Source organism: Gouania willdenowi, chromosome 19 (assembly GCF_900634775.1).
Source record: "Gouania willdenowi chromosome 19, fGouWil2.1, whole genome shotgun sequence".
Lineage (NCBI taxonomy): Eukaryota > Metazoa > Chordata > Actinopteri > Blenniiformes > Gobiesocidae > Gouania > Gouania willdenowi.
In genome coordinates this window covers 6922120-6947432 of record NC_041062.1, presented here as the reverse complement: position 1 = coordinate 6947432, position 25313 = coordinate 6922120, and the positions used below count along the sequence as shown (strand labels likewise).

Genomic DNA, 25313 nt, shown 5'->3' with positions numbered 1-25313 from the left:
TGCATTTTCATCCTAGTATAAGTATGATCATCATATATAAACCAGTTTTTAGGGTCCTATGAAAACATTATCTCAGAAAAAAAAAATCCAAAAATATTTTACATTTTTATGCCTTACTATAGACTTACCTCAGATTTGGTGTTTTTCACACTTTTCTCATTTTTCATGCCCTAATGCATTTTTATCCTAGTATAAGTATGGTCATCTTATATAAACCAGTTTTTAGGGTCCTATGATAGCATTATCTCAGAAAAAAAAAAATCCAAAATAATTTTCCATTTTTATGCCTTACTATAGACTTACCTCAGACTTGGTGTTTTTCACACTTTTCTCATTTTTCATGCCTTAATGCTTTTTCATCCTAGTATAAGTATGATATTCATACATAAACTAGTTTTTAGGGTCCTATGATAGCATTATCTCAGAAAAAAAAAATCAAAATTATTTTCCATTTTTATGCCTTACTATAGACTTACCTCAGATTTTGTGTTATTCACACTTTTCTCATTTTTCATGCCTTAATGCATTTTCATCTTTGTATAAGTATGATCATCATATATAAACCAGTTTTTAGGGTCCTATGATAGCATTATCTCAGAAAAAAAAAAATCCAAAATTATTTTCCATTTTGATGCCTTACTATAGACTTACCTCAGATTTTGTGTTTTTCACACTTTTCTCATTTTTCATGCCTTAATGCATTTTCATCCTAAAATAAGTATGATCATCATATACAAACCAGTTTTTAGGGTCCTATGATAGCATTATCTCAGAAAAAAAAAATCCATAATTATTTTCCATTTTTATGCCTTACTATATAGCCTTCCCTCAGATTTGGTGTTTTTCACACTTTTCTCATTTTTCATGCCCTAATGCATTTTTATCCCAGTATAAGTATGATCATCTTATATAAACCAGTTTTTAGGGTCCTATGATTGCATTATCTCAGAAAAAAAAAAATCCAAAATTATTTTCCATTTTTATGCCTTACTATAGACTTACCTCAGATTTTGTGTTTTTCACACTTTTCTCATTTTTCATGCCCTAATGCATTTTTATCCTAGGATAAGTATGGTCATCTTATATAAACCAGTTTTTAGGGTCCTATGATAGCATTATCTCAGAAAAAAAAAAAATCCAAAATAATTTTCCATTTTTATGCCTTACTATAGACTTACCTCAGACTTGGTGTTTTTCACACTTTTCTCATTTTTCATGCCTTAATGCATTTTCATCCTAGTATAAGTATGATAATCATACATAAACTAGTTTTTAGGGTCCTATAATAGCATTTTCTCAGAAAAAAAAAAAATCAAAATTATTTTCCATTTTTATGCCTTACTATAGACTTACCTCAGACTTTGTGTTTTTCACAATTTTTCTCATTTTTCATGCCTTAATGCATTTTCATCCTAGTATAAGCATGATGATCATACATAAACTAGTTTTTAGGGTCCTATGATTGCCTCATCTCATAAATAAATTTAAAAAAAAAAATGTTTTTCTATTTTTATGCCTTACCTCAGAATTTGTGTTTTATTTACAATTTTCTCATTTTTCATGCCTTAATGCATTTTCATCGTAGTATAAGTATGATGATCATACATGAACTAGTTTTTAGGGTCCTATGATAGCATTATCTCAGAAAAAAAAATTCCAAAATTATTTTCCATTTTTATGCCTTACTATAGACTTACCTCAGACTTTGTGTTTTTCACAATTTTCTCATTTTTCATGCCTTAATGCATTTTCACCCTAGTATCAGCATGATGATCATATATAAACTAGTTTTTAGGGTCCTATGAAAGCATTATCTCAGAAAAAAAAAATCCAAAATTATTTTCCATTTTTATGCCTTACTATAGACTTACCTCAGATTTTGTGTTTTTCACACTTTTCTCATTTTTCATGCCCTAATGCATTTTTATCCTAGGATAAGTATGGTCATCTTATATAAACCAGTTTTTAGGGTCCTATGATAGCATTATCTCAGAAAAAAAAAAATCCAAAATAATTTTCCATTTTTATGCCTTACTATAGACTTACGTCAGACTTTGTGTTTTTCACACTTTTCTCATTTTTCATGCCTTAATGCATTTTTATCCTAGTATAAGTATGATCCTCACATATAAACCAGTTTTTAGGGTCCTATGATAGCATTATCTCAAAAAAAAAAATCCAAAATTATTTTCCATTTTTATGCCTTACTATAGACTTACCTCAGACTTTGTGTTTTTCACAATTTTCTCATTTTTCATGCCTTAATGCATTTTCATCCTAGTATAAGTATGATGATCATATATAAACTAGTTTTTAGGGTCCTATGAAAGCATTATCTCAGAAAAAAAAAATCCAAAATTATTTTCCATTTTTATGCCTTACTATAGACTTACCTCAGATTTTGTGTTTTTCACACTTTTCTCATTTTTCATGCCCTAATGCATTTTTATCCTAGGATAAGTATGGTCATCTTATATAAACCAGTTTTTAGGGTCCTATGATAGCATTATCTCAGAAAAAAAAAATCCAAAATAATTTTCCATTTTTATGCCTTACTATAGACTTACCTCAGACTTTGTGTTTTTCACACTTTTCTCATTTTTCATGCCTTAATGCATTTTTATCCTAGTATAAGTATGATCCTCACATATAAACCAGTTTTTAGGGTCCTATGATAGCATTATCTCAAAAAAAAAAATCCAAAATTATTTTCCATTTTTATGCCTTACTATAGACTTACCTCAGACTTTGTGTTTTTCACAATTTTCTCATTTTTCATGCCTTAATGCATTTTCATCCTAGTATAAGTATGATGATCATATATAAACTAGTTTTTAGGGTCCTATGATAGCATTATCTCAAAAAAAAAAAAATTCCAAAATTATTTTTTATTTTTATGCCTTACTTTAGACTTACTTCAGATTTTGTGTTTTTCACACTTTTCTCATTTTTCATGCCTTAATGCATTTTCACTTCAGTTTAAGTATGCTCATAATATCTAAACTAGTTTTTGGGGTCTTATGATAGCTTAATCTCAGAAAAAAAATAAAATCTATTTTTATGTCTTACTATAGCCTTACCTCAGATTTTGTGTTTTCCACAATTTTCTCATTTTTCATGCTCTACTGCATTTTCACCTCAGTTTAAGTATGCTCATAATATTTAAATTCGTTTTGGGGTCTTAGGCATTATCTCAAAAAAAAAAAAAAAAGAAAAGAAAAAAATTTAATTTTATGCCTTTGTGCTTTTCACATTTTTTTTCATTTTTTTATGCCCCACTGCATTTTCACCTCAGTTTATATGTTCTCATCATATTTAAACTACTTTTTAGAGTTCTTGTGATAGCCTTATCTCAAAAAAAAAAAAAAAAAAAATCCAAATCATTTTCCATTTTTCTACATTTTTCATGCCTTATTATAGCCTTACCTCAGAAATGTTCGTTTTTCATTCATTCTAAATAATTATAATTGACCACAACACTCCTCTTTACACTTGCACAAGATCATAATCAGCAGCTGTTGTCTTTGTCTCCCTCTTGTGGCCATGTTCGGAAATAAAAACACGTGCATCCACAAACAAGCAGCCGCTTCTCACAAGTGATATATTTTCTTTTTTTTTTTTAATTATTATTTGAACTGCACTGAATGCTAAATGTTCACCTTGTACAAGAAACAAATACAAATACTCACACTAAAAACCAAAACATTCCCAATGGCTGCCTCTTCTGCTATTGTTGGGACACTAAAGTAGGTTTAGAGTTTTCTCTCACAGAGTTACAAAGAACCTGGCCTTCAATAGAACAAAGCAAATGATAAGGACAGAGAGGAGGAGAGGGTCTGGATCACATAGGTCTATGGTTATAGGAACATTTAACTATAGGTCATAACAAATCTAACGGGACTCTTCAAAACGCCGGAAAAACTTGGGATGAATCTTGTGTATAAAAATACCACGATGATGAAAATGATGAAGAAGGAAGAGAGTCCGACTAAATTACGCGCTAGTCCCACTTTTCCCCAGAATTCTGCAAAAAAGCCTCAAAGTTTTTCCTGAGTCATTACAAAATAAATCTTGTTTTTTTTAACCCTTTCCTGTCCTGTTCTATCACTGGAGTGGAAAGTTACGCCCATAATTCTGACAAAAACTCACATTTTTAGCTCAAATTGATTGAAAAACTTTAAAACAACGTGTATTTTTAAATGAAACGAGATCAGACATGTCAACATTTAGAATAATGACCAATCAGAGCATTAATAAAGAGGGAAAAAAGATGCCTGTTTTTGTCTTTGTCTCTGGTTTTGTTGTTTTGTCAGTTTTTAGTAACTTTCTGTGTTTTTGGAGTCATTATGTATGATTTTTGTTATTTGTCGTGTTCTTGTTGTAATTATGTCTATTTTTCTGTCATTTTCTGCATTTTTGTTGCCTATTTGTGCGTTTTTGGGGTCATTTTCTGTATTTTTGTTGTTGTTGTTTTCTGTATTTTCCTGTCGTTTTTATGCAATTTTGTTGACATTTGTGTGTCTATTCTGTAATGTATTTTTTGGGTTTTCATAGACATTTTGTTTGTTTAAGCGGTTGTTGTGTCTCTTTGTTGTCATTTTGTGTTACATGAGTCAATTTGTGTATATTTTTACATTTTGTGTGTGTTTCTTTGTACTTTGTGCTGTCGATTTATGTGTTTGGGGAGTTATTTTGTGTGTTTGGGGTGTAATTTGATGTATTACGTTGAGCTTTATATTCCTTCCAACATCTTGAAACACAATTTTTGGGGATTTGTTTTGGGGGCCGCACAAAAATAGAGATAGAGAAGATGCTCCCCCCACTTTGTGTTGTGGGTAACTACATGTGTTGTAAAACATGTTTTCTAGGCAAGAAAGGGTTAATACCATAAATTAGGACGAATCCTTCCTCTCGCTGAATGATAAATATATATACGAGTCCATAATCCATTTGCATTCATTCACACAGAAAGTAAAAACACTTCTGAGGTGTATTGAGGGGCCTAAATACCACATGGATGTTACATAAAAAGCTGGGCGGGGCCAGGAAGGGAAAGGGGAGGAGTAATAAGGTCCAGTAGCAGGTGATGAAAGGTTTTTGTCTCTTGTTCTTCTATTGTTTTTGTTGAGATGAGTTTCATCAGGTGACCCTGCAGCACTATCGTAGGCATTTGTCCACAAGAAAACCCCCAAAAAGAAACCAAAAAAATATTATCAAAGAGTGAAGTTGATCCGGAACCAAAAGACACGGCGCGTAGAAACCGAGAAAAAAAAAAAAAAAAAAGGTTAAAAGTACAAATTCTCCCGTCACGTTTCCTCTGTTCCCAGTTGCTGACTGGGTCAACACTGTCTATTGGTCCCAGTTTGTCGGTGCTGCTTGGTGATTGGTCGGATGAGAGGGTTTTTTTTTCTTCGTTTTGCCAACTGAATCCTTTTTTCTGCTGCTATTGTTCGGTGAGGTGCTCTCTGGTTTCGCCGTGTTTGGACGGCTGGTTGGGCGACGGCGCCTGGGAGGGGTGTGTACCGGACGGCAGGGTGTGGGCGATGGGAACCCCGCCCGGAACCATGCCCTCCAATGCCCCCGGGAGGCCGCCCGGAGCAACTCCAACCACACCGGGAGGGAATCTGTGGACGGAGACATTACAGGGATGAGTCAGTGAAGTGCAATACTCACTAAATACTCAGTTATTAGACATACACGATATTATCGACCGATACTGGCTTTGAAATCAAATATCGACCATTCCGCCAATAAGATTAACCAATAAAATATCAGACTTTGCTTCCTTGATCAACCATTAAAACATAATATCTTAAGGTTTCATTTATTCAGACAACTTTTTTTTCTTAAGGAAATTTACTTTAATTTCCTGACATGTTTTGACTGTCAACTGCCAGTCTTCCTCAGAGACGTCTGCTGATCGCTTTGATGTTTTGTGATGAGTTATTTACTTTGCTGAAAAAAGTGGTCTGAATAAATTAAACCTTAAAAAGTAATTTAAAAAAAGAAGAAGAAATTAAAAAACAAAATTAAATTATTTGTACTTAACTATAGGCCCTTATATTAAGAAAAAATAGAAGAAAATTAAAACATTTAATGAACTCTGAAAAAGGAACAATTAAAAAGGAAATAGGACAATATTTCTAAAAACTATTAATATGTATGTTGATCATTGGATTAGTATTTGAGCATGTAAAAATATAACTTAATTAAATTATTGTTATAGCTTTTCACTTTGCATGTTTTGACTGTTAACTGACAGTCTTCCTCAGAGGATCGCTTTGATGGTGTCCTCGACTTCCGCGTAATAATTCCAGCAAGTTCTTTTTGTCTTCTTTTTGAATAATATGTTAAAGTTCCACTTTTTTTCATGAAATTTGCTTTGATCTGATGACATATTTCGACTGTCAACTGCCAGTCTTCCTCAGTGGCATCTGCTGATCACCTTGATGTGTCCTTTTGAGTTCTCTTTGGGCATTGCCAACTTGACAGTTCTGTCACATCATGGACTGAGACAACGCAACAATAATTGGGACAGAAGGAAACAAACACCAACGCTGGATCAAAGGACACATCAAAGCAGGACAGGAGATCAAAGTAAATTTCCTGAGAAAACGATTTCTGAGTAAATGAAACTTTAGCAAATTATTTAAAAAAGAAGAACAACATGAACTTGCTGGAATTGCTGTGTGCAGATGAGTGAAGATGGAGAGAATGAGTTCAAAGGAAAAGAAGAAAGGAAAAGGAGGGAAAGTATTGACCTTAACAGCTGACAAGCATCGACATTTCCATCTCGTAAAATATCACATATCTTTTAATTTCTCTTTGTTACGACCTCCTTAAAACACGCTCATTAAAACTGTTGTTCCACACTCGACTCAGAACCATGACTGATTTGCTGAGTTGTTTGTGAACGTCCTGATATTTGTGCAAACGTCCATTAAAAAGCCTCTCAGGTGCTAACGCTAGCTCGTTATATGAAAGACACTGCGGCTAAATGCTTCTCTGACTTATTAGGAAACATTTCCACCGTAAAATGCAAACAAACGACGCCGTTAGCATAATCGGACGATGTGCTCGTGACATATGCGTGGTTCGTAACTGACGATATTTAATTTGCATAGACATTAAAGGACAAAGTGATTTCATCGTCTAATTGTCACTACAATAGAAAAAGATATTTGCGCACACACCAAATGGGATTTTAATTTTCAGTGCCATTTTTTCCAACATAAAAAGAGGGTGTCATTCATCTCATCCTGAGCTCAGTCAAACAGGAAGTGCATGGGTATCATAGGGGAGGGGGGGGGGTAGGAGGTTAGAGGCTCTAATCAGGGACCCGTGTGTGTTTTACCTGATCCTGATCTAGGCAATTATTTTGTCTTGGGGCATCCCGGTCGTTACGGCCGGAAGAGTTTGGTTGACGTGGCTGCGTGAAAGAAGCACATGGAGGTAGACATGCTGAGCGTTTAGTAAAGGGAGCGGAGCTCTGGGATCGACATCATCAATTCATTTAATCACAGCTCAACAAATGATCAAAATCATGTGTCAAATTAAAAGTAAAGAAAAACAAAAAAACAACAAAAAACAATGAGGATGCTGCATACACAAGTGTGAGATTCTTTAAAGGGATCCTCCACTGTTTTTACAAATGTGGCCAAAAACCATTAAAATGTACTTATTAGACGATCTATGCCTATTAAAACACATTATTTTTGCACCATATTTGTTTTATTAACTTTTAAAAATGAGAATACCGTTTTAGAGCCTGTGTTCCGCCATCTTGAAATCACATGATTGATGATGTCACCCGTCCCCACTGCCTGTAAACATCCCTTTGTTTCCTATTGGAGTGAACATTCAGCCTGATTTTTAGATAATTTAACAGGTTTTCGATAAAAATTCCAACTTGTGCTGCTCTTGTTTGCTCTAAATAATCAGGAAAAGTTAAAGATGTCGAAGTAACCCTCTTTTTTTTTTTACTACAGAAAGCGGATAAAAATAGTTGTGACCCGAAAAATAATCTATGATCACAAGGGGCGACAGTTCCAACTCTGCGGTTTTGTAGTTTGACAATGAAGCAAAGAAAAACAGCTATCCTAAGGGTCCTTTACATCCCCTTAAACAGTGCACTGACATGCTCTGGTAGCTGAAGTTAGCAAGTAAATAGAATTTTTAACTAAAAATAAACATTACAAAACCCATTACTTTTTAATGCTTTAATTTGTTTTTCATGTTTTCCACTCACTCATTCTCTGAAGTATCCCCTATAGTGCCATCGTGTACCGTACCCCCATTTGAGAAACACAGATTTAGAGCAACCAAAGGGAGCACAAATTGTCATTTTGACTGAAAAAGCTGACAAATGACCTAAAAATCAGGCTGACTGCTTCACTCCAATAGGAAACAATGGGATGTTTACAGACAGTGGGGCTGTGTGACATCATCAATCATGTGATGTCAAGATAGGAGGAACACAGGCTCTAAAACGGTAAAGTAGTCCCATTTTTAAAAGGCAATAAAACAAATATTCTACAAAATAATGCATTTTATTAGGCATAGATCTTCTAATAAGTACATTTCAACGGTTTTAAACCACATTTGTAAAAACAGTGGAGGATCCCTTTAAGAAAAAAAAACAGATGCAATGTTTATTTGTACCTGTAGGCGACGCCATTGAGCTCAGGGTGAACGCTGGTCTGGTCCATCACAGCCCATGGTGCTGAGCTGACAAAGAACTCCTTGTTGACGCAGTTTCGTAGACTGTCAGGGATACGGCCTGTCATCAAACACACACACACACACACACACACACACACACACACACACACAATATTAAATACTTCAAACCTAAAAACACACTAATGGAAGCCCTAAAGTGAAGCACTGGTACTACATGCCTGTGATGGCTCTTCTGATCTCAGTGGCTGCTGCCTCTCTCATCTCCAGCGAGGCTTGCTCACTGTACCAGGCTGTGTGTGGTGTACAGATGAGGTTCGGGGCATCTTTCAGAGGCCCCTGAGCAAAACTACAACACAGACATTAGAGAAAGAGATAAAGATGATGTCAATCATTGAGAAAACGAGTGAAAAGGATGAAATTATAACAACAACATGGAGGAGTCACCATAGACCAAGGGGTGTCAAACTCATTTTAGTTCAGGGGCCAAATACGGAGCAGCTTGATCTCAAGTGGGCCACAGAATTTATGCGGAAAAAACAGTAATTTCAACATTATTGTGCCATTGTTTGCACTTAATGTATGAATCAAATACTAAATATGTAAGAAACCAATAATATCCAAGCAATAAGTGATAGATATCATTCCCAACAGGATCTTCACTTGAAATTTTCTAGTTTTTGAGACCATTTTCTACTAAATTACGGGAAGGAAAATGTAAGAATTTTGTAGGAATTTTGAGTTTTTTAACTATAAAAATGACTGCAATCATGCAATATAAGCACTGGGAAAACTGTGATAACGTGAAAATATTGCTGAGTTTCATTCACATAATGAATCATGTTTTCTCTGTCAGTTTTACTTTCTCCTGTGGGCCGAATTGGATGCTCCATCGGGTTGGATTTGGCCCCCAGGCCATGAGTTTGACACGTGCCCAAAAACACTGATTAGATCATTAGCCATTAAGTTTACAACATACCATCATTTCTTTATTTCTCCTCACTTATTTGTAATTTGACATCAGCTTCATTCCATTAACACTGTCCTTTTTCTTTCTTTTCTTCAACCACATTGGTTAATCAGAGAATCACCTGAGTCTACTCACTTTAAATATTTTATAGTATGTGGTTGACTGGTTGTAATTTGACACCAGCCTCATTCTGTTTTAAAGAGTTCAGTCTTTGTCTCACTCGAGGCCTTTTTCTCATCGACGGATAACAGAAGAAAATAAAGATTTTCTCACATGCAGATACTGTATGTTGTCCTAAATGTTAGTAATTTGACACCAGCATCGACCTTTGGATGCAGATTGGCGCATAAAGTGATATTAAACAAGCTAAACACGCACATACACACAATTATATTCATATATTCATAAGGTCACCTCTAAACTTGTAATATTTGTATGTATGATGAGTCGATTTGATGCCAGAGGGTTAAAATGTCACATCCTGTTATTCACAAATGTCACCATCTTCTTCTTCTTCTTCTTCTTCTTCTTCTTCTTCTTCTTCTTCTTCTTCTTCTCACTGCTGAAAGTAACACACTCCCTTCCTTCTCCTGTGTGTTGTAAAACCCATTCATCCCTCTGATATCTCCTCCTTCATCCCTGTATCACCTGACCTGGTCTCATCAGGTCAGCAGAGCATGAAGATCCAGAGTCAACACACTCACTTTCAGGCTGTGTAACAACAAGACGCCACCAGACGTCACTAAAGCCTCAACAGTATCTGACAGCAGAATAAAACAAAATGACAGAAAAGTATACAGAACGACAACAAAAACACACAAAATAGTAAAAAAACAAAAAAACAGAAATACAGAAAAGTATACAAAATGACAACAATAACGTACAAGATCGTGGAGAATACACAACATGACAGAAAAGTATAAATATGACCAAAGAATGACTCTAAAATTATACAAAATGACTCCAAAAATACACTAAAAGACAACAAAAAAGGCACAAGATAGTAGTAGAAAGTATAAATATGACAACAAAAAATGACTCCAAAATCACACATAATTACTCCAAAAGAACAAAAAATGACCACAAAAATGCGTGACAGTGGAAAAATACACAAAATTACAGAAAAGTATACAATATGACAATAAAAATCCAAAAAATGACTCAAAAATTCAGAAAAAGACATCAGAAATGCACAAGATAGTAGAAAAACACACAAAATGACAGAAAAGTATAAATATGACAACAAAAATCCAAAAAATGACTCCAAAAACACAAAATGACTCCACAAATACACAACAATGACATAAAAACATACAAAAAGACAGACAGCAAAAATACACAAAATGAGGACAAATATACAAAATTACATCAACAATATACAAAAAGACAACATATACACAAAACACAACAACATTAACAGGAAAATATACAAAACAAGAAAAAGAAAACAAACGCCCCCCAAACTAACATGAACAAATGTTTACTAATATACTAATGTTTGAAGCAGAAATGGGCAATTTTGATGTGTTTTTCTTTGAGTCAGTTTGTCTATTTTTGTTGACCTGTTATGTATTTTTCTCTCATTTTGAGCGTCCACTCTGCACATGTCTGGTTTAAAGGTTCCCGTGTCTGTGTGTGATCCTTTCTGTGAGTTATAAGTGTGTGTGTGTGTGTGTGTGTGTGTGTGTTTTGCACGTACGTGAAAGGCTCCGTCTCGTGGACGTCCAAAGCACCTCCACGTATCCTGCCTTCCTTCAGAGCCTGAGCCAGAGCTTTTTCATCCACCAAACCTCCCCGTGCAGTGTTGACCAAGAACGCTCCTTGGCGCATCTACGACATCCAAACATGTTCAGATAAGCTAATGTAACACAGAACAGGCAACTTCATCACACAAAAATGTGAATAATAAACAATCTGAACATTTTTGTACATTTTATTGTTGTTTTATATGTTTTTGTTGTCATTTTGTGTGTTGCTGGTGTCATTTTGTTCACTTTAGTTGTCATTTCTGTGTTCTTGGTATCATTTTGTATGTTCTCCTCACATTTTGTTTGTTTTTGTTGTTGTTTTGTGTGTTTTTGCTGTTATTTAGTAAATGCTTCGCTCATTTTGTGCATTTTTGTTGTCATTTTGTGTATTTCTGGTGTTATTTTGTAGATTTTTCTCTCATTTTGAATATTGTGTTCTTGTTTTAATATGTTTTTGTTGACATTTTGTGTGTTTTTACTCAGAGTTTGTGTTGTTTTTTTTCACATTTTGTGTGTTTCTGGTGTCATTTTGTGTTTTTTTAATAGTTGTTTGTGTGTTATTGGTTCCGTGTAGTACATTTTCCTCTCTTTTTGTGTGTTTTTGGTGTTATTTAGTATATGTTTGCTTCATTTTTGTTGTGTTTGTGTGTTTTTCGTATCATGTAGTAAATTCTTCACTCATTTAGAGCCTTTTTGTTGTTTTGTGTATTTCAAATGTTATTTTTTAGATTTTTCCTCTCATTTTGTGCATTTTCGTTGTCGTTTTGTGTGTTTTTGGTGTCTTTTAGTATATTTGTCTCTCATTTTATCTGCTTTTGTTGGTGTTAGTTTGTTTTTGTTGTTTTTTTCAGTTATTTTTGTCGTCATCTTGTGTACTTTTCTGTCATTTTCTGTGTTTTTGGAGTCAATTTGTCTATTTACTTGTAGGGTGTAAGTTGCCTATATCTGGTGTAGAATAGCACACACATCCCCAGTGTGTTTTTATTCTTCTTCTTAAATAAACAAACTGTTAAACTTTGTGTGAATGTCACCTTAGCGCACGGATTAATCTGCTAGATCTGCAGCAGCAGATCAAAGCGTTTGAGGATTTAAACATAATATCTCAGGGATAAAGTCAGCAAAGAGGGCCACCTTTGTTTACATGTGACACCTGAGAGATCCAGGAGACAGAGGCATCCTGGGAAAAAATACTCTTAGACGTAGGATAAAGAAAAAGCTGAGAGAGATGATAAGGATGAGGCAGAAGCGGCGGGGCTTTAAATGAAAAAAAAAACAACAAAAAAAACACAACAACAAAAAGTGAGAGAGGAGAAAAAAAAAAATCTAATGAATACGCTGATGAGAAAGTAATCCCTTAATCTTGACACAAGCTGATATCCAGGCTCACAAACAGCCTTTACTGCTCTTATAATGCTCGCTCTAGTAAACGTGTGTCAAACTCAAGGCCCGGGGGCCAAACCCAGCACTTTAGAGCAGTGGTTCTCAAACTTTTAGGACCGAGTGCCTCTTTTTCTTATTTCTGAATGCCAGTATCCCCCTTATGTCCAACTATTTGACTCAGAATTCTGTGAAAAAACAGCTATGGAGCATAATGATGGAATGAATGAGTGATAACACACATTTTAAAGAATCTCATTTTGTAAAGAAGAAAAATGAAACAGTATTAAGTGCCTCCTGAAGAGATTTATTTCTTCAGTTTTTATCATTTCCTGTCATCTTCCTCCTGATGTTGGACCAAAACTGACATTTGTGTTTTCATTCATGTTTATTTCTATCATTATTTTGTATTTTGTTGTTGTTTCTGCTCTTTTTTTTTTATAATTTTGTTTATTTTTCTCTTATTTTGTGTGTTTTTGTTGTCATTTTTTGTGAGTTGTTGGTATTATTTAGATTATTTTCTCTCTCTGTGTGTGTTTTTGGTTGTTTCTTATGTTGTTTTGTATATGTTTCTCTGTTATTTTTGTGTATTTTTTTCCCTGTTTAGTGTTTAGTCTTTGTTGTCGTTTTGCGTGTTGCTGGTAATAGTAAATATTGTTCTCTCATATTATGTGTGTTTTTGATGTCATTTTGTTTATTTTATTGCCGTCTGTCTGTTCTTTTTATTATTCACTATATTTTTCTCTTATTTTGTGCCACTTTTAAGCCAATATTGACAATTTGAACACTTTTTACCACTTTTTCTGTCTATTTTTTACTCTAATTTGCAAATTTTAACCTATTTCTGTGGTTTTTAAAATCCCATTTCACCACCTTTTCCACCATTTTTGGTCACTTTTAACACATTTTATTTCTAATTAAAACAAGGATTTACATATTTAAGATGACTATATACTATGGAGCAAATAATAATAAACTTCCTGTATAACAGTGGATATTATTTTTTTTGGCGTGCACCTGTTTGATGGTGAAGTCGTTGATGAGGTGGTGGTTGTGCTCGTTCAGGTTGCAGTGCAGAGACACACAGTCGCTCTGGTAGAGGAGGTCCTGCAGCGTGTAGACGCGCTGCACACCCAGCGAGCGCTCCAGGCCGTCCTGCAGGTACGGGTCGTAGAAGATGACGTTGAAGCCGAAAACTTTGGCGCGCACGGCCACGGCCTGGCCCGAACGACCTGAGGAGAGACACATAACTCATTAAATAAATACAAATTTCATGAATATTTCTTTTTTTATTTAATAAACAAATGCAAACAAAATTTTATAATAAAAAAAATCATATATTTTTTTTAAAAACAAAAAGTAAAAATTTAAATGGAAAATTGTACCTTCTGTTTAATGGGTGATACAATATTGACATGATTAAGATAAAATAATAAGAAATACACCAGAGAAAAGAGTGGTCAACATTAGAGGAAAAATTGAGGGGAAAAAAACAGCACAAACCCTTTGTTATTTCCTGTATTAATGCTCAGATTGGTCATTATTTGTGATAAAAGTTGCCCATCTTTGGATTAGTGCATAATAATAACCTAAAAAATAGGATTTTAATCATAGAGTAAAAGTACATTAGGACTTTATAAGACTTGTTGGAAGACAGAATGGTGGTTATGGATTAATAAAATCACATCAGTTGTTTCTAATCAGACACTAAAGCTGTAGCGGAGACGCTTCTAACAGTCTCACAGCCATTTGTTGTGTAGGTGTGTGTGCGTGTGTGTGTAGCTGTGCAGGCAGTAGAGAGCTTTGTTCTTTCTTTTCAGCAGCAGCTCAGAGATAGTAATGGAGAGCTGGATGTTGTTGAAGCGTAAAAAAGGGATCGATAAGGTCCTTTACTCTCTCAAGGTTCTGTTTTTGTGATGGAGCATCACGTCCCGTTTTCACCACAATCATCCCCTCGGTGTCAGACAGTCAGAGATGACAGGATAAAGACTCAGTTGTAGCTGCACCTACTTAAATAAATCTATCTAAAGCTATTCCTCAGATGATGGAGATGGATTAGAGCTCAGGTTAAACAGCGATTGATACGTTCATTAGGATTGGATCGCATAAAAAAAAAAAACAACTCCTCTGAAGTGAGATATTTTTGATCTCCACTAAGCTGATGTGCTTTTGCTTCAGTTACTCAGACTTGTTACATTCATGTTGGTTTTAAAAAGCAGTGTGAGGGATGACACACACACACACACACACACACACACACACACACACACACACACACACACACACACACACACACACACACACACACACACACACACACACACACAGCAGCAGCTGACTCGGCTGATTTAAAGAAGCATAAGGCAGGATTTGAGAAAAAAATAAACATTCATTTTAAGCTAGTACAGTGCCTGTTGGAAGTATGCATTCATATAGTGGGAGGAGCTTAAGTAGAGTATGTGTTTGAAGGTTGGTTGTACAAAGAGGTGTACATACTCTGTACTCTGTAGTGTTATAAAAAGGTATATTTGCGGGTGCAAAGTAAAATAGCGTGTGCAATTTCCCTGGTTTAATTCTATGGGACATGCGCATGATAAATGCATTTGTCTTTTTTACTCATTTTTATATTTTTTCGTTTGGTGTATGTATCTGTAATGTATGTTTTATGGAGTCATTATGTGTATTTTTGTGTCGTTCAGTTGTGTTTTTGTGCATTTTTTGTATAATTATTGTTTTTTGTTGTGATTCTGGAGTCATTTTGTGTATTTTTCTATTTTTTTTGGTCTAGTTTTGTGCATTTTTGTTGTCATTTTGTGAATTGTTTCTATATATATTTAGTTTTGTGTATTTTGAGTCATTATCAAATTTTTGTTGTTTTTGTTGTTTTCTTGTTATTTTTCTGTAATGTATGTTTTTTGGAGTCATGTTGTGTGTTTTTGGAGCCTTTTTGTACATTCTTTGTATTTTTTTGTGCATTTCTGTTGTCGTTTTGTGTACTTGTATAAATATTGTTTAGCTTTTTTTGTTTTATTTTACACATTTAGTATGTTTTTAGTATAAATAAATAAATAAATAAATGCAGAGACATGTGCACAGGTCTTGTAGTAAATAGTCACATGAACGGCGAGTAGATAAATAACCGTGTTACAGTTGGAGTGGCTGCATTTCCTCGTCCTCGTCCAACCCAACAGTGAAAACATAATTTTTTTCTTAAATAAATTACATATTTACGTTTGCTTTTAGTGTTAAGCACCAATTTCAATAACAAACAATTGTTAATGTCAACATCAGATCAGCACACGGTCTATTTACATAATCCATGTATCAAAAATAAGGATAATCCATGTTATTGTGCAGAAAAATGAATGTTTCAATGGTGTATTCTTTATAATTTTCATATTTTATTTAGTTTTAGTCTTCTGTAAAAAAAAAAAAAGTGATTTAATTATATTGTTTATTTCATGTAAATTTAGTCAACTGATTTGATCTATTTCAGGTAAATAAATCTGACCTAGTGAGCGTACTTAACAAAAGTAAAAAAAAAACATTTAAGACACTATTCACATGACTAAACTCGCAGGATGAGGCATTAATCATTAGATAGATCACTGTAGAAAACAGTTCCAGAAATCCATAACTAAATATAGAAACATTTAAATAATTTGTACACAGTTGTTTACATTTTACATTATGAATCATTAACAAAGGAGCAGTCAGAATAATCCAGGTCAGTTCAATTTATATCTACCTTTTAATTATTGTAGCTTTTTTATTTTTAACATACATTTTTGTTTAATAATGGTTTTCTTTTTATTAATATTATTCATTTTGTTTCCTTCCAGGAGTGAAAAACTAACGTTTTCTGAAAAAAATTCTAAATGTTTTTGTTTTTTTTAAAAAACAGAATAAAATGGAATTTGGAAAAAAAATAAATGATTTTTATAGGGCCCTAGAAATGTTAAAACTAGAGCAAAAATTTCATTTTTTTTTCCCTAAACGAAAGAAGACAAGCTTTTATTCAACTCTGCTTTATTCTGTCAAAGATGCACTGCCTCAAACCAAACCAGACAAATGTTAGTGTAAAAACAACAACACAAAACATGGTTTCGTTCTGTTTCGTTACTGTCTCATGGCTGCCACTTCCTGTTCTCCTCATGACAAAGTTCTCCTACGATCCATTTGGATACGATCGGCCCTCAGGAGAGTTTTACACTTCACATATAAAAGCAGATGTTGGTGTTCATAAAACAAGGTGAGACAGTAAAGAAACAGAACAAAGCAATGGTTTTTTTTTATTTTTTACACCAACTTTTGTCTGATTTGTCTGGGACAGTGCATCCTAGACAGAATACAGCAGAGTTGGAAAAATATTGTCTTCTTCCTTCTTTTAGAAAAAAAAGGACATTTTTGCTCTAGTTTTAACACTTCTAGGACCCTAGAAAATCTATTTTACTTTTCCAAATTCCTTGCTCTGTTTTGGTTGTTTTTATCTTTTTTCCAGAAAATGTAAGTTTTTAACTCCTGCGAGGAAACAAAACAAAACATTATTCGTAGGAGAACTTCCTGTTCCCCTCAGCCTGTGTGTACTGTGCTGCCAGCTGCCTTAGTGTGTAGCATCCTTGTACTGACAGGGTACCCAACGATCCAAATCTCCCCCCCCCCCCCCCGAAAATGGACATTGTTCTGGAAATGGTTGGAGCCAAGAAGAACCGTAGAGGATGCTGAAGTTTGGAGGATTCAGCGAGATGGAGAGACACGTGTGTGTGTGTGTGTGTGTGGACGCAGAGATAAGGTGGCACTGTGAGAAGAAAGAACATGTGACCGCCTGTTTATGTTGTGACAGGGCAGAGTGACGCAAAGGAGCACAATCAGTTGGAAAACAGGTGTAGGGAAGGGAATGTGTAACCACACGCACGCACACACACGCACGCACACACACAGGTTGAATCTAGTCCAGCATGTGGCCGGATAATGGCAGAGCACGACGTCGAGGGATGATAGAGAAGGAGTCAGAAACAGAAGAAGGAGAGAATAATGGAAATATAATAAGAGAGCATCAGAGCACAGGAAAGAGAAACAGAGTGTGGCAGAAAAAAAGGAAGTGAGCCTGGAGGGAAGGGGGGGGGCAGACAACCTTGAGATAATCTGTGGGTTTGGGCAGAGGGAGAAAAATAACCTTATCAGAGCAGGAAAACAGAAGGCGCACTGAGCCGGGAGAGAATATAATAAAAACACAGGAGGGAGAGATTGAAAACAAAAAACAGACAAAGCTTTTTCATCGATGCTCACCAAAACCGATGAGGCCCAGGGTTTCGCCACGGATACGTGCAGCACCGGAGGCCACCTCCCGGATCTGCTCCACACTCTGGACCCGCGTGCCCTCACGGAGAGCCTGGTAAAGCCAAGTGTTTCGCCGATAAAGGTTGAGGATGTGGCAAAGGGTGGAGTCTGCTGTCTCCTCCACGGCCGCAGAGGGAATGTTACACACGGCGATGCCTGAGGAAAGATCGGTGATGAACAATTTAGAGTTTATTACACGACACCGCAACCATAGAACGCCACAGTCTGAATGTGCTGTAGATCAGTGGTTCTACAGTCAGCAAAATAATGGTCCTCTGTTCTATGAATCTGTGATAACCACATTTATTTATTGATCTGAATAATATCCACTGTTATCCAGGAAGTTCATAATTATTGGCGCAATAGTATATAGTCATCTTAAAGATGTAAATCCTTGTTTTAATCAGAAATAAAATAGTTAAAAGTGACCAAAAATGGTGGAAAAGGTGGTGAAATGGGATTTTAAAAACCACAGAAATGAGTTAAAAGTTGAAAATTGAAAATAAACTGGCAAAGAATGGGTATGTCAAATCGTGAATGTGGCTAAATGGGCAAAATATATATATAATAATGGGTCAACATTTGGTGGAAAAGTGGTGGAAAGGGTTTAAAAGTGCCGAAAATGTCTTGAAAGTGTAAAAAAAAATTGCAGAAAAGCCAGTGAAATGTAATGCAGAAGTGCAGAAAACAGCAAAAATAAGCAAAAATGGGGTCAAATTGTTCAAAAAACATTCTTTGTTTCTTGAAACTGGTGACCCAATCCCAGTCTCTTCTGAACCAAAATTGGGTACCGACCCCAAGGTTGAGAACCCCTGCCGTAGACGGACGTATAGAAGTGTTTTTGCCGGAAAAAAAACTCTGCCAAAGTGACTTCTTAAAACATTTCTGGTGTTTTCAAAAACTGAAATTTACGGCAAAACAATGGCTGACGTTTATTTTCAATTTTAAAAGTGAATGAGATGATATCACGGGGAATACCAGGAACAAACTAGAACAACAAACACTATCCCCCTAGTCTGGGGAAGAAACACAAGAAATCATAATAAGAAAGAAGTCAAATCCCTTCAAATCCCCACAATGCAATGCATCAAACTGCTCTGAAGTCAACAAGAGAGTGTTTACAGTAGGGAATGAAATAAACTTTCCAAATGCAATTTCAACCTTTCATATCTATTTTTTCAAGCAAATAATCTTCAATTTATTGTTCTCTAAGGCCTACACTGTCTTTATCTGATAAAAAACAAAAAACACAAAAAAAGAGCTTTAATGTGACATTACCAGGCCAAACAAGTCAGCACAAGAAAATCAATACAACATGGGAGTTAAAAAAAAAGAAAAAGTAATGGTGACAGAAAACGCATCACATTTAATAAGATGTTTCTAGAGCATAAAAACAAATCCATTAAATCAATGTTAATGTGGAAAAAAAGGACATCGATGAAGTTTCATTACCGCATTTCACACACTGGCAAATGACTTCTGTGCATTTTTATTGTATTATGGAATGGAATCGGTTTGTGTTGGGGATGTTCGTACCGAGCTCTCCGGCAGCTTTGATGTCGATGTTGTCGTAGCCGCTGCCGATGCGGATGATGATGCGTAGGGCTTTAAACTTCTCCAGGTCCTCTCTGGTCAGGGTGATGGTGTGGTACATCATGGCTCCCACCGCCTCATTGAGGACCTGCACACACACACACACACACACACACACACACACACACACACACACACACACACACACACACACACACACACACACACACACACACACAATGACAATAAAAAGAATAATTTAAAAAGGTATAATAAATGTGAAACACACCCTTTCCAATGACTTTACATTGTCTCTTTCAATTTAGTCTGGATGTGTGACATTTTAAACAACATTGGAGATGTTGGTGAATCTTCTGCCCATACAGTATTTATGTTATTTTATTGAATTTCCTTTGATTTATTTCACCTCCTTCATTGCATTGCCTTTTTGCATGTGTAGTCATTCTTGTTCTATTCTATATAATTCTGTTGTGTTGTTTGCACATTGTGTTCTTTGGTTTATAGAGTTTTGTTTAGTAAAAACTAGAGATGTAACGATTAATCGTAAGGCAGTTAAAAATCGATTCATAGGTATCACGATTGACATCGATACTTTGAAAATTGAATTGCAGTACTTTTTTTAAACAGCATGGGGCGCTATATATTTATCCCTGCTCTTGTCCAGCAGTGTACGTGGCGGGCGGAATCTGCTACTACTTTCTTTCTGGACGCCATCTACTCTTAAACATGTTAATAAATGATTCATTACCCCTTTAGCACCGAAAGAATATCTGTAATATTACGTGAATATCTGTAAAAGTCACGTTATTCTATTAACTCTGTCTGCTAGCATAGCATCTCTTCTTCACTGCTAGATTAGCTGCATGCCAACCGACCACTGGGTTACCAGCGCCCTCTGCTGGTCAAAACAAATATCTGACGTAAATCAGTGCAATGACGGGTTTTTAAGGCAATTGTTAAGGCACAAAACACATTTTCAGTTGCACTTTTAAAAAGAAAAATAACTATTGAGTAGTTTAAACCAGAATTTAAATGAATCGGCTTCTTCTTCATTTGTATTATTTCTTTATTTATTTCATTCAAGATTTATTTTTAGTTAAATTGCATTATTTTGAATAGTTTACCATGGGATTCTTTTGAAAAGGAAAAATAAATGGAAAATAGAACAGTATTTTCTAGTTTTCTTCCCAAAAAAAATACAGGAATATTTTTCATCCATCATTTGACTACAGTCCCATTTTGTAAAATAAATCGTGAGAGAATCGTATCGTGAACCCAGTATCGTGAATTGAATCGTATTGGGAGTTGAGTGAATCGTTACATTCCTAGTAAAAACCAAAGTAAAGTAGAAATGTTTATATTTTATTTTATCTTTTGATTGCAGTGTTTTGCATTGCTTTTAGACCATTGTTGTTGTTGTTGTTGTTCCTCCCTGAGGACATGTGCACTGTACCTGTAGGTGTTATATTGTTGTATAGTGTAATAATACTCCAATTTTAAAATAAGTTGTATTTTTTCTCAATGGTTTTTTTTTTGTGTCACAGAATTGCATTGTTTTGTCTTGAAGTTTAAAATAAATAATAATGTGTAATGTAGACATTTTTTTTATTATCATTTCTATTCTTTAAGAGCTTATGATGGGGTCATGCAGCATGTCCATTTAGTCCATTTGAGATCATGACAATCACAGGATCACCATCAGAGGAGTCGTGAAAATCACATGTCCGACGTGACTTTGGACAAATGACTTTAGAGATTTAACAGCGCTAGCTTTAGCTGTCACGTGTGTCCCATGCAGCATTGACACAGCACCCATTAACACGTCAACACTGGAAACAAAAGGTTCTGTTACGCTTAAATTTATTAGAGCTTAGCACGTGGAAATTAACCGTCACAGACGACAGAGACGAGGCTGATCGTAAAATGAATCCTGAAATAATACATGAAAATATTTGATAACTCTTTGAATAACTATCTAATATTATGTCGCTATTACTTAATGCCTGAATAACTGAGCTTGTGTCATAAAAACCAGCAAAGGATCCTTACACACAATAATAAGTAAAAATGAAAAGTTTCAGTTTTGTTGAGTGGAAAAAGTCATCTAGATAAAGACGTTTTGAGCAGTGCATTATGACACGTGTCAAACCCAAGGCCCAGGGGCCAAATCCGGCCCTTTTGGCCTGCAGGTGAAAGTAAAAGTAAAAATGACAAAAGAAAACATCAATTATTGTGTAAATGACCAAATAATTCATTTGTAGATATCTGAGCTCCTCCAAATACACAAATTCAATGAAGCTTCACAATATAATGCTTATATCACATGATGGCAGATTTTTTTCATCTTAAATTGTTATAAGAACTTTTTTTTTTTTAGAATCTTGCAAATTCCTTCAAATTATTCCACAAATTGTACCCAGAGTAAATAAAAACATTGGCACAAAATCAAGGAAATTTAAAGTAAAGATTCTGCATGGACGATATCTATAACTTATTGCTTGAATATTGTAGGTCCCTTAAATACTTTATATCAATTACAGTATATGCAGAGGTGCAATTTAGGGTATTATTATCATGGTGAATTTGCTGGTTTCCCCGTGTCAAATCTGTGGCCCACTTAAGATCAACCTGGTCCATATTTAAAAATGAATTTGACACCCCTGCATTATGGTATGTGGAGTCTCGTGGAGTGAAGTGAAAAAACTAGAGCTATAATTACGTCAAGTGAACAAGAGAAATCACGATAAGAATGAAAGTAAAAACACTTTTATGCATTCGTTGACGGGACTTCACCTCCCACAATGCTATGCACCAAACTGTTTATATAGACCCTTTAATGGCCCACGTCAGGAGTGATGTGGCTGGAGGCAAAAACAGAAAACGGCGCTGGCTAAAGCATAGATATATATAAACACTCGATGACGCAGGCGGGACTCGCCAGCGTAGCTCAAACAACTGACGTTCTGACATTCTGACGTGCTCTACGGTAGCTGTTGGAAATACATACCCTTAACTTGATTAAATATTTACGGATTTATAAATGGTTTGCCTTATTACAAACCTTATTATACGTAGTTATGACATAGGAGGATTGTACATGTTGAAATTGTTGCTTGCCGTTTAAAAATTGGTTGAAATTGAGCAACAAGTTAGGGTTATTTAAACAGTACATGCACCATTCACATCGATGAAATGAGCGAGGCAAGCTGTATGAGGTAAGATGGCCGCCACATTGCTAAGTCGCTCCCATTGTCTAACAGCGCAGGTAAGTCATCTAGTGTTTATATATATATATATATATAGATATATATCTATGGTGGTTTGCCTCCAGGCTAAGCCCCGCCCCAACAAAATACATCACAATGTTTACAAACAATCAAAGGGTCTATGGATAAATCAATATTGTCTCAATCAGCTTTAATCACGTGCAACAATAATAAGAAACTCTTTGTTATCTGCTAGCTTGATTTAATACTTGATATTTACTGCACCATCATTGCACAGAGTTACTGCTGCTGAGCTACTTAACATGGACAAGGTGACCTGTCCTGGTGTTCAGCCTGATGTGGATCTAAACTACACTCTGTCAGTATTAGCTACAGGCCCTTTGAACACCTAAATAACTGCTCTGCACTCACCTCCAGCCAACCTGCAATAGCAGTCCTGGGATTAGCAGATTCATTTGCATATACGGCTACAATTCGCACCGTGGCAAAGATTCAAGGTTGAAAACGTAATCGTCTGGAGAAAAATTCATCCTGATTTCAGTTTATCTCAGTGGAAACCAATACATGCATTACTACTACTAAACCAAAGTCATTCTACGTCTGTTATTGAATCCACTACGCTTTAATCAACTTTAGAGTTTCCTGACGAGGCCTCAGTGAAAGGCCTCGTTTTAGATTTAGTGTGTGTGTGTGTGTGTGTGTGTGTGTTTGCCTGCACTGTAGTTTTTTTTTTTTCCCTGGGAGGGAATTTTGTGGCTATGACATCATCCCACACAACCATCAGAGTGGATGTAGAGAGAAGAAGAGCTGGATTTAACACTGAGTACAGAAGTTTTCCACAGCCTGTGTTGTTATAGAACAAGAAAAAGGAAGAAAAACAAAAAAAAGACAAAAGGGATAAATAGAAGAAAAATAAAAGAAAGAAGAAAAAAAAATTGTAATTTTTAGAAAAGAGAGAAAAAATACAATTGTCCACAGGTTCAGAGCCTGTGCTGTTATAGTACAAGAAATAAGGAACAAAAAGGGGAAAAAAGAAGAAGAAAAGTGAAAAAAAAAAAAAAAAAAAGGGAGGAAAAAGAGAAAACAAAGAAGAAAAAGAAAAGAAAGAAAAACAAAAACTAAGGTGTTAACAGGCACGGTGTTGTGCTGTTACAGTACAAGAAAAAAATGGGGAAAAAAAAGAGAAGAAAGAAGAAAAAGAAAAGAAAGCAGAAGAAAAAAGAAAAAAGAAAGAAAAAGAAAAAAGTTAAAAAGAAAAAAAAAACTAAAAAGAAAAAAAAGGAGGTGCGGGAGCCTGTGCTGATATAGTTCAAGAAAAAATAAGGAGAAAAAAAAGGAAAAAAAAAATAAAAAAGAAGAATATTGCAAGAATATTTTTGTTTTTCCACAGATACGAGAGCCTGTGCTGTTAGTACCAGAAAAAAGAGTGAATTATCACACAAAAGATCATTTATGTTTGTTTAAATTACCAAACATTGCTCGTCATTAATTGCAACCCTACATTTATAAAGCAGTACTGGATGAATAGAGGAGCCAGTTCTCAGTGTGATGGGCTGATACTGACTCGGTGCCAGATGGGCTGATGTCCAACTTCTCTCTGCACATGACTTGTAACGACAGTGACTAAAACACGGGATCGTCGACCTTGGATGAGGAGGAGTGTGTCACGCAGGTGCTTTGTGTAGCTTTTCATCTCATTCTAGTGGAATAGCAACCATGATTTCAGTCCCAGTCCAACAGACGGAGCTCCAAACCTATATGGTATATTGTCATGACTCTATGTATTGTGTGTGTGTGTGTGTGTGACGGCGGACCCTGAACATTACACCTCAGCATCAGCATCCTCACTGCAGATGGAAGGAATGGGACTTTTTCAATTTATACCATACGTCCCCTCTGGGTATCTAGACTGCAGGTTATTACTGCAAAGTGCTGAATATGCTGGCGGGGCAAACATAATAATCATGTTTTCCTTGATAAGGCTGTGTTAAAACAAACAAAACGCCACCCACTCCTTTAGGCCCCCACCATGCACCATTGAATTGATCTCTATGCAAATGCTTATGTTTTAATAGGCACTGTTTTCCTAATAAAAACAGCACAATCAGAGATGTAGCAGCTCTCAGACAGAGAGACATGTAGCACTCAGGTGATACACTGCATGTCTCCACGGCCATATATTGTTCTCCAGCATAAAAGCAATAAAGAGCCTCTACAAGGCGATGTAATTACACGGCATCCTCATCACACCAGACTTTCTATTAGAACAACGGCACTGATAGAGGCATTTCGCTCTGTGCCACAAACTGACATCAAATCATAATGAAAGCGCTGAACTTTAACTGGCACGTGTGCACGGGGTGGTTGGGGGGGGGGGGGGGGGGGGTGACAACACTTCACATCTGAGCGCCGTAATAG

General features: G+C 35.5%; 1 protein-coding gene across 5 annotated transcripts in view; it reads right to left on the bottom strand.

The window, feature by feature from the left end:
- Positions 1 to 4579: 4579 nt before the first annotated feature.
- The window catches only part of ctbp2l (C-terminal binding protein 2, like), a 144295-nt gene continuing 123561 nt past the window's right edge, over positions 4580 to 25313 (bottom strand). For 3 of the 5 annotated variants that reach the window (XM_028476132.1, XM_028476131.1, XM_028476134.1), the window contains 7 exons: positions 19651 to 19795; positions 18064 to 18270; positions 13792 to 14006; positions 11349 to 11479; positions 8901 to 9028; positions 8662 to 8779; positions 5444 to 5624 (listed from right to left, as the gene is read on the bottom strand). In XM_028476132.1, the coding sequence (XP_028331933.1) occupies positions 5444 to 5624; positions 8662 to 8779; positions 8901 to 9028; positions 11349 to 11479; positions 13792 to 14006; positions 18064 to 18270; positions 19651 to 19795 (1125 nt within the window). Of the gene's footprint in view, positions 5625 to 7354; positions 7430 to 8661; positions 8780 to 8900; positions 9029 to 11348; positions 11480 to 13791; positions 14007 to 18063; positions 18271 to 19650; positions 19796 to 25313 lie in introns of all 5 variants that reach the window. The other 2 variants (XM_028476135.1, XM_028476133.1) reach the window with 2 other exon arrangements.